The sequence below is a fragment of the Puntigrus tetrazona genome, chromosome 15 (genome assembly GCF_018831695.1).
Source record: "Puntigrus tetrazona isolate hp1 chromosome 15, ASM1883169v1, whole genome shotgun sequence".
Lineage (NCBI taxonomy): Eukaryota > Metazoa > Chordata > Actinopteri > Cypriniformes > Cyprinidae > Puntigrus > Puntigrus tetrazona.
In genome coordinates this window covers 1,198,009-1,213,992 of record NC_056713.1, presented here as the reverse complement: position 1 = coordinate 1,213,992, position 15,984 = coordinate 1,198,009, and the positions used below count along the sequence as shown (strand labels likewise).

The window sequence follows — 15,984 nt, the reverse complement described above, 5'->3', positions numbered from 1 at the left end:
TCTCTCTCTCTCTCTCTCTCTCTCTCTCTCTCTCTCTCTCTCTCTCTCTCTCCTTTTTGACCCTCTAATTCCAGATTTTCAAATAGTTGTATCCTGGCCAAATGTGGTCCTTTATCATAGCAAACCACACCAAGCCTATCGATTCAGCTTTCAGATGATGTATAATTGCCTCTTAATTAAGGTGAGTTTATAGTCCAGTGTCGAAAATATTACAAAATTATAATGATACTGGAATTCAAATTTAAATGATGAAATCCCAGTAATCAAATTCAAGACCGAAAATAGGTGTCATATAGCCATTTTTGGACTCTTATTGTCATAGTACGAAACACTAAACCACATTTACTCTAGTAGCCCATTAGTATGATGGTTACTGGAGTATATTGATATTGATAAGAGCTGCTCCACTTGTGGCGGTATGAATCGTTTGGAGTCGGACGCATCTGAATTCAAGACTCGGAAAGACACGGATGAGCAGCGATACGTGCCTTGACTGATCATAAGACGAACCGGACACACAGATTTACTTCAGACTCTCAAACTTTCCGGAAAGTAGCAGACCAGACTTCTGATCTGAACGAGACAAAAGAGTCAAGAAACAATGACCCTGTGTATAGCGCATAATAAATAAGCACCTAAATGCGAGGTCGTTTACGTGAAGTCTTTAGTAGGCGTTTGTTAATTCTGCTCGTTCACATCATTCATTCTTCAAAAAATTAAAAAAAATAAGCTGGACATTTAAATAATGAACGTGTGATTCTAATGAAAATAGTTCATCAACGTTAACAGGCGTGAGTCAGAGCAAAGGTCCGAATGATTCGTATCACGTGGGGAAAATGTCAAAGGTCCGGTTCTGAAAGTTCAACAAGCGAGACACCTAGTGGTCAGTTTCTGTCATTGCGTAGTGAAACCTCAACACTTGTAACTTGGGACGTAGTGACAACAGCCCATAATATAATGTGGCCTGATGGTCTTGACTTTAGAAAATCCATTCCATAATTAAATCAAAGGCTGTAATTTTTTTTACGGTTCTGTTTAAGTGATATTCCATTTATTCATTTTAGACTTTTAAACTTTTCATATTTAAACAATTTCACTGACCGGTTCTTTTTTTAAAAAGATGAAAAATAATGCCTATTTAGGAGCTTCAGATTATGGCTCTGGGCCCGTACTCACAAAAGATCTTAAGGATAAAAGTAGCTCCTAACTTGTAGATTTAGGAGAAAATCCTAAAAATAGTGGGCGTGTCTTAAATTTAGGAATAAATCTTTGCTTTTTATTTGCATATTCACTATTATTATTATTATTATTATTATTATTATTATTATTATTATTATTATTATTATTATTATTAGGAGGCTATTTGCATTAGGTGCAAATAGCAATGGATACTATTTACACCAGGCGTTTTTGTGATCTGCTATTTACACAATGTGAAGTTATATTTCCCTAGTATAGATACCATTTACACCAATTGAAAATAGCAATATTATTTAAGTGCAAATAGCATTATCTGCTATTTAGAATACTTATTGCAAGTGGCGATTATCTGCATCTCAGTACTGAAGTACATTATGAAACAAATGAAAACTTATTGATTGTAAATGTTCATTTTAATAGATGCTATGGTTAACACCCTTATTGGGACAATAAAGCCACCGCTGCACCTACCCTAACCCTACCGAATACGTTATTTTTAACTGTTTTTTTTTTTTTTGTTGTTGTTTTTTTCCTTCATTTTTATTGAAAATAGATGCTTTTCTGATGTAATTTTAAATTTAGAGCGGGACAAAAAAAATGTCAGAAGGCGGATGCGGTCCCTCGTCAAAACACACCCAACATCCGTTTTAACACCTGCGCCACAGGAAATGACGTTATACGGCGGGTTATTTGCACTAAGCGTAAATAAACACTCGATTATTATTATTACTTCTTTTTTTTATATAAAAGCATATAGGGTGGCAATTGCTTTTTTTTATTAGTGACATTTTTAAATCTTTATTTGAACGTTCCAATTAACTTTTTATGATTATTTTTAAACCCTTATTTTAATAGTTCTAATAAATCTGACAGACTCCTCCCCTCTCCTATCAGCCAATCACTGTGTTCATAGCTAGTAGGCATGCTGACGTCATCCACAGCAACGCGGTCAACTCTTAGCTTATGACTTCTCTATTCTTTAGTAAAGGTTTGTCTCAGTAGCTTGGTGAACAGGTTTTAAGAGAAAACTCTCAGCTAAACACTTTCACTGCAATTTAGAACTCATAGTGTTAAGAGTTTTGTGAATATGGGTCCTGATATTTGAAATCTGACAACTACTGTACAAGTGGGCTTTAATGTACCAGACACAAATAGAAAGTGTATGGGAGAAAGGGGAACTTCTTTTCCATTGTATTTGGCAATGTAGGAAGATCCAATTATGAAAAAAAAACAAAAAAAAACAAGAGTTATAATTGGAAAGATCATTTCAAAAGCTCCACTGTAGATAGAGATGAACAGACAGTACAATTCAATGGATAAGAAATATTGCCAAAATTTTATTTTTTGACAGCTAAACAGCATGTATTTGAAACAATATGGAGACCATTTGTAAATTACATCAAAGATTTGAATATAATGGATGAAGAAGGGGAAAATCAATCTATGTGGCCAATGCAGCTCCGATTTCATAGATACAAACTTTTTAAAGGAGATTTGCTTTTTTTCAATGTAGTTTTCTTTTTATTTTTGGTTTTGTTGGGAGTTTTTTTGTGTTGTTGTTGTTAGAATTGTTTGATGTATCCTTCTAAAAAGAATGCAGCAAAACACCAAAAAATGGTTTGTGACTGTAAAAGGCTGTATTCAAAGTGCTCAAAATAAAATAAAAATATCGTGAAAAAAAGATTCAATTAATTCCTGTGGTGCAAAGCAGAATTTTCATTCAGTGTCACAGGATTCTTCAGAAACCAGTCCAATATGCTTTCAAGAACATTTCTGATTATCATTGTTGAAAATAGAGCTTCTTTATATTTTTGTGGAAACCGTCATATGTTACAACCATTATGAATAGAAAGTTCAAAAGAACAGAATACGTATTTTAAATTTAATTTTAAATTTCTTTCCAACATTGTAAAATTCATTACCGTCATATGACCAGTTTAATCATTGCTGAATAAAATAAATTCGTAAAAACAACAAAAAACCCCCCCAAAACATCACCTAAGTGAAAAAAGCAGAAAAGCAGTAAATGGCAAAAGGACAGATATAAACATTCTGTACCTATAAAATAATAAAGACAAGAGAACAATTTTACAAGATTGATTTTATTAACTATAATACAGGTCACAGAAGGCCTTACTGTTTATACACCATTCCCATTGAGACTAATTACCAACTTCTTGGCAAATAATGACGTGTATTTTTGTTGATGTAACTTCATTTATATCTGTTTTTTTTTTCCCCCATTCTATTTTTTCATATTATTCTTCCTTTTTTTTTTTTTTTTTTTAATACTGAGAGTGGCAGACCCCTCTCCCTGACCTGGTCTTGAATCATGCACTACATCATTGTGGCCTTTACACCATTCACAAAAAAAAAAGACTGTTAAAAATGCTTTGTCTCATTTTTTTTTAATTATTAAAATAAAACATAAAAAGAACACCTTTTCTATCACCATTGACTACAGGGCAAAGTGTCGGACCCCCTAACGTACAAATAAACAACCATTCTGAATATAGTTTTGCTCCTGCCTCCTTTAACTTAACAGACAATCTGTCACCATTGTTGAAAAAAGAAAACGAAACAAAAAAAAATAATAAAGTGATGCAGCCAAATTGAATTGCTGAAACAATGTCACATTTTTAATACATGTTTGTCATGTTGCTTTTAGTCGTATTCCACTGCCCTTTTTTACTACTTTTTTTTTTTTTTTTTTTTTTCTGCACAGTCTTTGGCTGCGAAGGACAGTCGGCTCTGAAAGAATACATTGAAAATACACAGAGAATGCAGCATTCATACAAAGTACCAGGGGCGTATAGGCCACACAGCTCCCGATTTCCCAAAATATACCATTACTCCTGCTCTCTGAGGGCAAAAGACATAGTGTTTAAGCAAGAACGGTTAAAGAGTTGCAGCTCATCACAGCCAATCAGAAGTCAGAGTAGTTTTAAGTTAAAGAGGGACGGGGCAGGCGTGGTTCACTTAATGTATTACAGCGAGAGATATGCACAAAACTGAAGTCCAATCTGCTGTGGGATACATTCATTTTTCTCCATAAATGCGATTGTTTCTACAGTTTCACAGCATCTGCCCGTTTGAAAACCACGGCTCGCAAACAAACCAACTCTTCTGAGTTCAAACAGAACAAGAGACAGAAAACGATCCTTAATCTAATCTGGAGTAAGTCAATTTATAAGTGCTGGGGAATATTGATATGAACTTAAAAGGCAAGTTTGTATTTTTTTTTTAAACCATGTGATTGTGAACGCATCCAGCAATTTCTAGAAAAACCCAAATTTATCATTATTGCGTGAATACGAGCTGACTTTTAACATGCAATACCTGCTTTGGACGCTGGGTGGTAGTGTTGCGCTCCGAGAGCCCACCAACGGAAGCCTACTCGCAAGCTACCGCGTTAACTTTCTCGTTTCTAACCCCAGGTTTTCTTCTCCTAAAAACGTCTGTCATTTTATAAACAATGTCATCCTTCTGAGGTCAACTCCGAAGTAGAGACACTTAGTCAGTCTTGACAAAAAGCTCATATTCTCACTCTGATAACGCACCACATGCTGTTTCCAAGACTATCTTTTCCGAATGCCATTAGAGCCATCTTTACTCTCATCCTTCACTAGGCTTGTCATCGATAGGTACAGCACAGCGTCTCCTCTAGTGCAAACTTCCTTTACCTTCCAGAACTGTGAGGTAACTCTCAATTTAGTGCATACCTCTCCTCTAAAACACAGGACCACAACCTAACCCATCCCTTAGAACTCATACTGGTTCACCAATGAGTGCAAGAAGCAGTCCACAGATCTAACGCGAGGAACCTTCCTGCAAACGTGTAAAAAGAATAATAACACAGCTCCCAAATGAACAGACACCGAACAAAGCCGAAGATCCTCGCGGAGCAGGAAAGCGAAGGTTGTGTGGTTGTGAGGACATTCTACAATAAAAGAAGCATTAGTCTTCCAGCATGTTCTGGAGGCTCACGTGACGGGGAGGAAAAGACTTCAAATCCCAGAATGCTGTGCCACACACATCCTTGCCAGCGAAACCAGATCCAGTTCGACAAGTTCTAGTTTTGTCTTTTGATTTCGGTCTCTCTTTAAAAGCGGTTAGAGGATAAATAAGGGGGAGGAATACGGTCGTGTTGCTGCGTCGCAAAAAAGAATTTATTTTTCGTAGTTTCTAACAGTGGTCGAAAGTTACAACAAAAATCTGGTAAATACGTAGGCCACCCTGTTGGCCCGCTTATCCTTACTTGTAGGATGGTGCCTATAGTGGCCACCCGAATACAAACATCCTATCTCCCATTGGTCGCCAATTGACGAAGATAACCAGCAACCAGATGGACCTATTAGAAATCTGGGTTTGGGGTTACAGCACTTCATGTGCAGTTCTCTAAATGTGTGTGAGGAGCATACAGGGCCAAGAACTGAGAAATTTAGAGAGAGGCATGATGCAGAAAGAGGGCGATGAAGTGTAGCTGACGTAGCTCATGTATTCTTGACCTCTTTCTTTCTCGTTCTGCTTGTGGTAAGTCAGGCACGTGCAATCTCCTCGGAAGATTAATCTCTTTCAAAGTTGTACAGCTTCACAGCGTGTGTTGTTCCGTAGGGGTGTGATGGGGGTGGAGCGAAGGCAGCAGGCTCTGGATTGGGGATTGAGGGGTCGGGGGTGGAGAATGGGGCGGGGATTGGTGGGCGGGGCTGAAGGGCGGGGCTACAGGTTGTAAGGGGGCGTAACAGGCGGAGTAGGCAGAGCCTTGTACGGAGGAGGCAGAAGACAAGGTTGTGGTGGGTGAGGCGGGCTGTCCGGACAGGCCACTGGGTGTGTCGGCCAAGGGCTGATTGTAGAAGAAGAAAGCACACTGGTGGATAAAGGTCTCGATGATTGTCTGATAGGTGCGTGTGGCTGTCAGCGCGTCCATGGTGGTGAAATCGGGCCGCATTAGCGTGGGCCAGAAGCAGATGGACAGGTTCTCGCTGGTCATCAGGTTCAGACGGCTGTTTTGACTCACCCTGAGAGAAAGAGAAAAACAGTGAGAACTGAAAAAGCTGGTGCGAGCGAGTTTGATCGTGTGTTGCCCTAGGGATGGCTCTGATTCTCACTTGTTCAGGTGAGTGATGACGTATTTGAAGACCTCGTAGTTTTCTCGAGGGAACCTGCGGAGCACGTCCTTCATGGTGTGGAGGCGCTGCTCTCGATCATTGATTTCTGCAGGGGGCCGAGAGAGAACATGAGGTGAGACACAAACACATTTATTTTCTTTATGCTTCACAGGTGTTCACTTGTCCCTTGGAACACGAATAGATAGAGGGCGACAACACACACACACACACTGAAGTCAGTTTGACAATGGCTTTAATGCTTGAGGACCTTCAAGACCAGCATGTTTCTGTAATGTGTCCCATTAGCTTATTTAAAGTAACAAAGTCACAGACCCCAAGCTATTTAAAATACATAGATATGTAACAAATGTATGCATCATAAACATAACATTAAGCTGTCGCACACAAACAACATGTTCAACCCTGTTACCAAATTGATTTATAACAAAAATGTAAACCATTTTTACTGGAAATACAATTACATAATAACAATTTTTCAGTTTCTACACAAATCGTAGATTTGACTGCAGTAGCTGAATCTTCAACCCTGTTACTCAAGTCCTGAAAACAGGGTTGAATGCTGCAAATATAAGGGAAATAAAAACTTATCAAAATGTAAATACTTAAAATCTACATTTGGTTGCAAACTAGCTTGTCTTAATTTAAGCTTAATCTGCAACTGTTACCTATTCTATGTACCGGTATACTGTGATAGATCCTTTAACCAAAGACTTTTTTAATTTCATCGGACTGGAGTAACTATACCACCTTTTAACTGCTTCTAAATCATTACATGAAACAACAATTGGATAGTTAACTATAATAGTAAACTAAAATTTTTAAAGTTTTTAAGTTTTAAAATGACATATTTTTGCAATAGTGTGACAAGGCGGAAAACTTAATATAAATGTAATTTAAAACAGTGCAGTTTTTTATTATTTTTAGAGATGCACTCTTTTGCATAGAGTACTAGAAGTGACACTTAAAAAAAAAAAAATTACTTGTCTTTCAAATATAAAAGAAAAATCTGATTTGAATGGACAAATTAATAAATAAAAAATATTGTGTTTACAGTTCAAATAAATCCAAATTTATAATTTAAATAAAAAGGTGTAAAAAATGGTTTTTAAAAGGTTAAAGTTAAAGGTTAAATCAAATCAAAAATCAAATAATTTTGCACCAGATTTGTGAAAAGTGCTGAATACTAATTGAGACTTTGATTGAATGTGTGTGCGGAAACTGAATCACCTGATTTTTTCCAGATAAAATTTGAGTGGGGACTCTTTCTTAAAACATACCCATGATTGGCTTTTGGGACCTCAAGATTGCTTGGAAGCGATGCTTGAGGAAGTAATGTAGGAATAATGAGTTCTAATATGCACAAAGGAAGCAGCACGCTCCACCTAAATCAATAAACAACAACTCTAGGGAGGAGTAACAGTGAAAAGGTGTGTGTGCACATAGTAGACTTCCCATCAGTCTCATCTGGGGTGACCGAGGGATTGTTCAATGAAGCACAGTGTCTCTCACACACAAACAGTACATGTACAGAAATAATTGTGTAGTGTGTGCAGTCATACACGCACACAGACACACACACACACGCCCTGGGTGCAGCGAGCTTGATGGTTGCGGTGAGTCAGAACGGTACATCAGCCCTTAACGCTGTGAGCCTTGTGTCAGAACATGTGACCACTACGGCAGATGTGTTCCTCCCTAGCCACACACACACACACACACTCTGATGTCAGCGTTACACACACTCACACACTGACATCAGCATTATGCATTGTGGCCCCAGACGCAGAATTACTGCAGCAAACTCGAAAGAAAATGCGCAGAACCACTATAATGCCAGGTTGTTGCTATATGGTTGCTAGCTAGGGTGATTTACAGTGCATTCTCTTCTGGGTCACCGCTGCTAACATTTTTATCAGTTATAACTCTAAAGCCCTATTCGCACAGGATTAGTATTACCTGGTGACCTCTAGTCATTTGTAATAATTGCGGAGGTTGTCTGTGATCTTAATCCTGTGTGAATCCTGCGTGAAATGTCTGTAATTTTTGAGCAAAAAAAATTCCCCCTCAAAGGACCTACCGTATTTCACACAGATTCTGTGATAACATTAGTCCCTGTGAACTGGTATCTCTGTGATTAAAGATTTATTTTTTTTTTACGTTTTTGTTTCATGCTCGTCTTTTATCCATCTTTTGCTAAGAACGGAGGCTGCTTTGGAGTGTTTTTATAGTATTTCGCGTTGCCGGGTCATAGCTCTGTACACCATGCGTACAATTTGCAGAAATGGAGAGCTGAAAGCCAACAGAAGAGTGAAAACGAAAAGAGTGATCGGATGGAGATGGATAACACGTATAGCAGAGTGCAGTGAGGAACTTGAGATATATAATTTTACGCAGAGCCTTGACTTCATTTACTCATAAAATCATGAACCACAAGAAATTCAGATGTGGGGATTTCTAAATCACATGATCTCCCCAAATAATACTAATCCTGTGCGAATAGGGCTTAAGAAAGAAATAACACTAGACGAGGAGTAACTGCGCAAATGTGGAGTAACTGTCAAAAGTAGTATACTTAGCAAGTCTGCATCAAAACAGAAAGAATTGTATGGGACCAAATACCTCAGGTTTTATGGGTAAGCTTGGGAATCCATAAACTCATGTTATGTCATCATTACTATATACGCATAGGCTGATTTTTCTAACCACGTATATTTGGCGTGCTCATCTCATGCGCTTTGAATTTTTAGACATACTACTCGCAAAATTTGCACAGGCATACAAAGGTTCAGCTGTACGCTAATCTAATCATTTTTGGACTTAACCTAACCTGAACTATATTATTAGTAGTAGGGCTGGGCGATAATTCCATAATCATCACTATGTAATTTTCCTTGATGAAGCGATATGAAGAGTTTGGTAAATGTTTGATATGTTTATGCACCAAAAGCAGTGCTAAACCACACGAATCGTGCCACACGGGCCATTTATCATGCTGTATGTGTGGCTTTTACTGTGTTTATCATGACTTAAATGCATGCTACTATAGGAGACAAATGCTTTATTAAAAATAAAATAAAAAGAAATAAAAACTTGGTTAGAATAAATTTAACAATAAAAAACTATTTCTAATTATCAGAGGTCACTAATTTTATGTAATGAACAAAATTTTAATTTAATAACAATTTACTTCTAACTCAATCTACTATCAAATGTGCATTGCTAAGAGACAAAAAAGTTATTATTACTATTATCAGGCAACCCGAACCAGTTTTGAAACAATATCACTCATTAGAACATGCAGAAAGTAAGAAATTTATTTTTGTGTTTCTATATTTAGTTAAGGAAAATTGATGGCCTGGTTTCTGCAACTTTCACTTCGGGGAGAAATTCTGGCATTAAACTTGAAAGAAATAAAGTTTTATCGTGATAATTATGAAAAAAACTATCATTATAATTTTATTGGCCATATTGCCCCGCCCTGTGCAGTAATAAAAATGATCCCAAATCATCATGTTTTTAAAACCTACACAGACATTGTCGATTTTGAGACTGAATATGCAAATATCATCGAATAAATAAACCTGCAGTGCCAGTAAGACAATGCATTCATTTAAATATCCCATTGAGACGTCTAATAGATGGCAGAACGACAAAGCAGAGGATCATTGTGAAGGTCTTAAAGCAGTGCAGGTGCTTCCTGCGTTTTCAGAGACTAAAACAGAACAAGCCTGCTGGGCTCTTGCCATGGCATCCAGTAACAGACGGAACAGAGCAAAGCCCCGCCCACCACCTGCTGAGAGTGACACGGCAGTCAGGTGACCCGCCGTCTGTCCGCTCTCTACGCTATCCTCTTTCTTACTCTCGATGGGCTTCTGTAATGTTCTTGAATTTAATAATGTTCGGTTAAAAGTGCAGTTGCGACTTTCACTATTAGTAAGCGGTTGCTTATATTAAGTGTTAAGAGTGCCGTTCCAAACCTTGCTTTCTTTAGCAAAAATAGATATTTTAAAGAATGTTGGTAAGCAAATAGTTTTCGTTACCACTGACTTGCATCGTACTGATAAAGCATTGACGTTTTTCCAAATATCTTCTTTTGTGTTTCACAGAAGACACCAACTGAAACACGTCTGAAATGACACGAGGGAGCGTAAATGAATTTAATTTAGGTGAACTATTACGTTAATGTTTGCTGCGTAACTTGTTCCACACGTCAAACACCAATCTGAACGCCCGAGGAACCACCTACAACACCTGGCAAACGATTAATGGCATCCAAAGTTTTTCTTTATGTAATATGTGTGTGTGTACTGTACTATGCATATTTATATATTGTGTATATATAAATACAAACACATTCACAGTATATATTTTGAAAATAGTTACGTTTATACATTATAATTATATATATAAAAATAAATTCCCCGTACTAAATGGTTTTCTTTAATGTACGCATGCATGTGTTTGTGCGTGAGCTGTGTATATTTATTTCGTACATATAAATACATTTTATTTGGGATGCGATTAATCGCGATTGAACGGCACTAGTTTCATTACTGAGAAATATTCACACAGGCAAGATCCCCTCACATCATCAGCAGAAAACATACAAATGCGTTTTTGATTGTGAAAAAAGCAAGGCTAATTTTTACAGCTAAAATTAGCATCCGACAATGTTGGTATCCGATCAATTAAATTCACTAAAAAACACGCAACTGACTCAAATGAAGGTTTGAACAGCACTAAGATTTTATTTTTGTATACCAACATTTTAACCAATCAAAAGCCACCAATGCAGGTTTGGGTGTTACGCTTTGTTTTCTGCTGAATCAGGCCTGCTGTTTGTGAAACTATTTAAAGCATGGCAGGACTTGAGAGGGCTTGTTTATTGAGAAACAGTCTGGAGTGAAGGACTAACGGCAATCTTAGGCTTAAGTCTCATCGCTTGTGTGTTGCTGGCTTGGAGCGATGCCCAGAGCAGACAAAGCTGAACTTCACACTGAGAGAGAGAGAGTTTGTGTGTATTGAAAAACGGGGAGAGAAGTCTATAATACCGCAACAGGAAAGCACACTGCAGAAACTCAATCCATTTCTACTTGCTGGCTTATCCCTTGTTTTTCTTTTTCTCCCATCTCCACACACAGGATGTCCAGCAGAGGAGCTCTCCAGAGCACACTAACCTCAGAGGACTACGACCAAGCAAGCTGCTTTCTGACAGTAAACATCTGGCTGTGGAAAATCTTCCCTGTATCGGTGTTTCTATTGATTGCTAGAGTCGGCTCACTCTGGTGTTGATACTCACTGAAGGCCTCCACCAGCTCCGTCTGCATGCTGTATGGTACCAGAGGATCGGGCAGCTCTGAGAAGAAGCTCTTCATCGCTCCTGCCACCGTGTTCACAGACATGTCCTTCTCGATCAGGTCAATGTTAAGGTCTGCGAGGTACAGAAAGAGGGAGAAAATTCGGTTAGACTTTTAAATGGAAATTTATGAGTCTCTGCACCTTCTCAAGCTATTTGCAATTTAAAAGTTAAATTACAGTCTAAAAAGGAAATGCAGCATAATCATTTTCAGGGTGCGACTGGTTAAACGTACATTATCCTTCTAATGGGTGTTTCCTTAACTTCAGGCAATTTTATGAGCAGGGACTAGATTTTTATTAAAACCAACAGAATTACATAGCGATTGTAAAAACTTTTCACAAATTTTCTGTTTTTAACACTAAATTTAGTTTTGTCCTTTGTCTCAGACCTTCAATCTAAAACTATGAAAACAATTTTCAAGTTTAATTAATAAATTCCTATATTTATATGTATATATTCAATTCAAATAGTATATACATTTACACATAATAATCTAAAATATATAAATATATGAATGCATAAACATAAATGTTTATTATATAAATATATACTGTATGTGTGAATTTATATTTACATAATAAATATAAACAGTACACATACATATTCATATATAAAAACTTATTTTGAAAGCAATTAAATTATGATTAATCATTTAAAAGCACTAATCTACTTTTTTGTGGTTTTAAATTCTTAATGTTTTTGAAAGAACTGTTTACTATTACTACATAGAAATAATATGTACTACTACATATTTCTACGCTGGCAAAAATGAATTTTCAGCATCATTACTCCATTCTTCAGGGTCACATGATCCTTCAGAAACCAAGCTATTATGCTGATATGCTAAACCTAGTATAAATGTCTTCAAACTGCCCAACAATTGACAGTAAATGTGTGAAAATATTCAAGACCCCTTGTGTTTTGAACATGGTTTCCAAGTCTATCTGGTGTTTTTAATACACTTTAATTAATAGACTTGGCAAACAATGTGATAAATTAATCATTTAACACCATCACAGAACATTTTTCCTTAATATTGCTGTTTATGAAAGTTTTAAATAATTTCTTATTTGCTGGCCTACTGGTTTGTTTCATTAGCAAAGTGCTTTTGTCTGAGGATTTTGATTTTTGTAAGATAGCTGTCTGAGATGGTGAACAGCAACATTTAGACCACTATACACTATAAAATGTCAAATGAAATAATGTTACATCGTCATTTAGTGTAACACAACATGTAAAAATTATTTTACTTGTACTTATTAAAATATATAAAAGAATAAGGAAGCATAGTACATTTTATTGTGTTTTAAATTATTAAAAAAAGGCCTCAGTGACAAATGGGTAAAACCTAGGGCAGCAGTTCTCAACTCCACCTCTGAGCATTTTGCACGTGTCCCTTATTAAACACACGTGGATCATCCAGGTGTGTTAAAAAGGAGGGTCCCTAGCACTGGAATTGAAAACCACTGACCTAGGATAGTAACAAATAATAAAAAAAATGACCCTGAAATACTGGCACCAAGATGAATAAGGCGGCAAACTGACACATTCTTCTAGGAGGTATTTGATCAGCCTTAACAGCAAACAATCTGTTTCCAAAAACCAGAAATTCTGTTCTTGTTCAGAGATTGATCATATGAGCAAGAACTTCTTCCAAACGCAGCTTTGTTCACAGAAGGGGTCCCTTCGAAAGCACAATCCAACCTGTCCCCTTCTTGCCGTCTGGAAGCATCTCGAATCTCTCGGCTCATCCAGCAAAATCTAATTGGCGAACGTGCGTTTAGCATGCAGCCGTGAAATGAGCGCACAGGAGAGGGTGAGAGGTCACGAGCCGCAAACAAAACAAGCGCCGATTAAAACCACAGAACAATCCTGATCTCCGCTTCAGCCGGTACGATCGAGTTAAAGCTCCAATCACAGACAAGCACTCCACATTCGCATTACAGTTGTAATCTTTCAGACCAGCGTGTTGAATGCAGCTGACCCCAGATCAGTTACCCCAGCCGTCCTGATTGTATTTCATCAGAGATCGATAACTGCCGTGTAGCACCTGATTGTGAATCGTCTGACATTTCTCTGGAGTTGGCCGGGATGCTGCTGAGCACATACCTGCGCAGTAATTTCCGCCGTAATTGTATTGTCACCTGGCCGCGCGGGGTTCTGATCGATCAGACACAAGCCTTCGCCTTCTATTAGCTCACGCCGATCCGAACCGGGCCCGACCAGATCAGTGGAGCGTGTGCGCTCGCGGTTCATTACCCAAACCAATCTGCTGGTAATTAACTGACCTTCTCTTCCGGCGCAAACACACAAACAGGGCGGCCCGTCGTGCCGCACACACACAGACATACATCCACAACAGTTTCTTCAGAGAGCTTGATGAAATGAAAATGAGAGATTGGGGGCATTCAGTCCATGTCTATTAACTAATAAAACACATGAAATTTTATGTAAATACTCGTAAAGACATTAACATGTAATACTGCTTGTAATATTACTTTATAAGCACAAAATACTTGCAACATGCATATTTAGGTGCGTTTTTATTTATAAAGGTTATATTCTATTCTGGATGAAAAAGGTTAACATTTGATTAATTGGTCAAATTTGAGATATACTATGATTGAAACGTTTGGATCAGTAAATGTGTTTTTGAAAGAAGTCTCTTATGCTCACCCAGGTTACATTTAATCAAAAATACAGTTAAATGCATGAATATAGATACTTTATTACAACTGAAAATATTGTTTTTATTTTAATAGGTTTATATATATATATATATATATATATATATATATATATATATATATATGTATATATATATATATACACATGTATATATATATATATATATACATGTATATATATATATATATATATACACATGTATATATATATATATATATATATATATATATATATATATATATATATATATATATATACATATATATATGTGTGTGTGTGTGTATAAATATAGTGTATAAACTATATAGACATGTATAAGGTAAATGAACAAGCGAAAATAGACATTGTACTGCCTTTTCTTAAGTATGCACATAATACAGGCATATTTTATGCGCTCTTACATTATGCTTTCGTAATGGGCCTCGGTGAGCCGGATCAATAGCTGTGGATCAGTCCCGGTTAATTGAGCTTATCTGCTCTACAATGTGCTCATTTACGGAAATGTGATCCATGCACCGAGGAATAGCAGCCATTTCTTTGAAAGCAGCGAGGTCAGCCAGGTCTGCTGTGACTGGCCCACTCAAACTTTTCCCCAAGGCAAATATGAGTAACAGAGTTCTATGATATCCGCGAGATGTCTTTAGATTATGCTGCTACAACAACAGGGTTATGTGAGAGCAAGAAAGTTCATGGATCCAAGACAAACAGAGAGAGAGAAGCCAGAAGGTGAGAATCATTGCTCTTGCTATACTTCAGTAACGCGTTTTTAGCTTTACAGGTTTTTTAAGGCACTCTTTTGAAACAGCACTACGGTATTATAATGTTTCGGCTTTCAGTGTAGTGTATATTGAACATGGGTCAAATACAAGACCCATTTTGGTTTCTGCATCAAATTTAATGTACAGTTTTGTTGCTAACAAGAGTCTTACCTGAAATGCAACAAAAGATATTTGTGTACAACGGTCTTTAGGTGAAACTGCATATTGTCTAGTACTTACTTATTACATAAGATGAGGAACGTACTCTGCCTACAACAGAACAGGGACACTTCGACAGTTGCAATGAAATTATCATATTTTTATTTCGAGAGTCTCCAACAACAGGTTAACATGCATGCAATGTCAAAAAATACTTTTACTGTATTATAATATGCAATTTTTTTTACCGTATTTGCTCAAAGACTACAAAATGATTCGTATAAACCCCTCCTTTGCGTGATTCTAACCTGCAGTGATAGGTTTGATTGGTCACATTGTAATTTCATAATGCTTTTAAAGTCTGTAATATGTGAGCACAGCACTGAATTATGCACAGCGTTACCGGGAAAACAGCTATTTTTACCACTCCAGAAGTGGCACCTAGTGGTGAAGAATGAATTTACGTTTTTCGTAAACAAATTTTTGTTGGGTTTCGTTTTCGACAATATGCTAATAGAGACGTCAACATGAAACGGCTTGAGATTCTTTTTAAATAAGACTCGTTTCAATGATTCAGAGTCGACTCTTTCTTTCGAGAGACTATGATTATACACGGTGCACTTTCAGATTTAAAACACCGCAGGATGTTTTCACTTAGAGCTGCTTTGCACACTGCATGAAAGCCAGTATT

General features: G+C 37.1%; 1 protein-coding gene across 1 annotated transcript in view; it reads right to left on the bottom strand.

Moving 5' to 3' along the window:
- Positions 1-3,286: 3,286 nt before the first annotated feature.
- The window catches only part of arhgap35a (Rho GTPase activating protein 35a), a 67,317-nt gene continuing 54,619 nt past the window's right edge, over positions 3,287-15,984 (bottom strand). The window contains 3 exon segments of the mRNA XM_043259745.1: positions 3,287-6,218; positions 6,309-6,414; positions 11,629-11,760. Coding sequence (XP_043115680.1) covers positions 5,792-6,218; positions 6,309-6,414; positions 11,629-11,760 — 665 coding nt within the window. The 3' untranslated portion in view covers positions 3,287-5,791.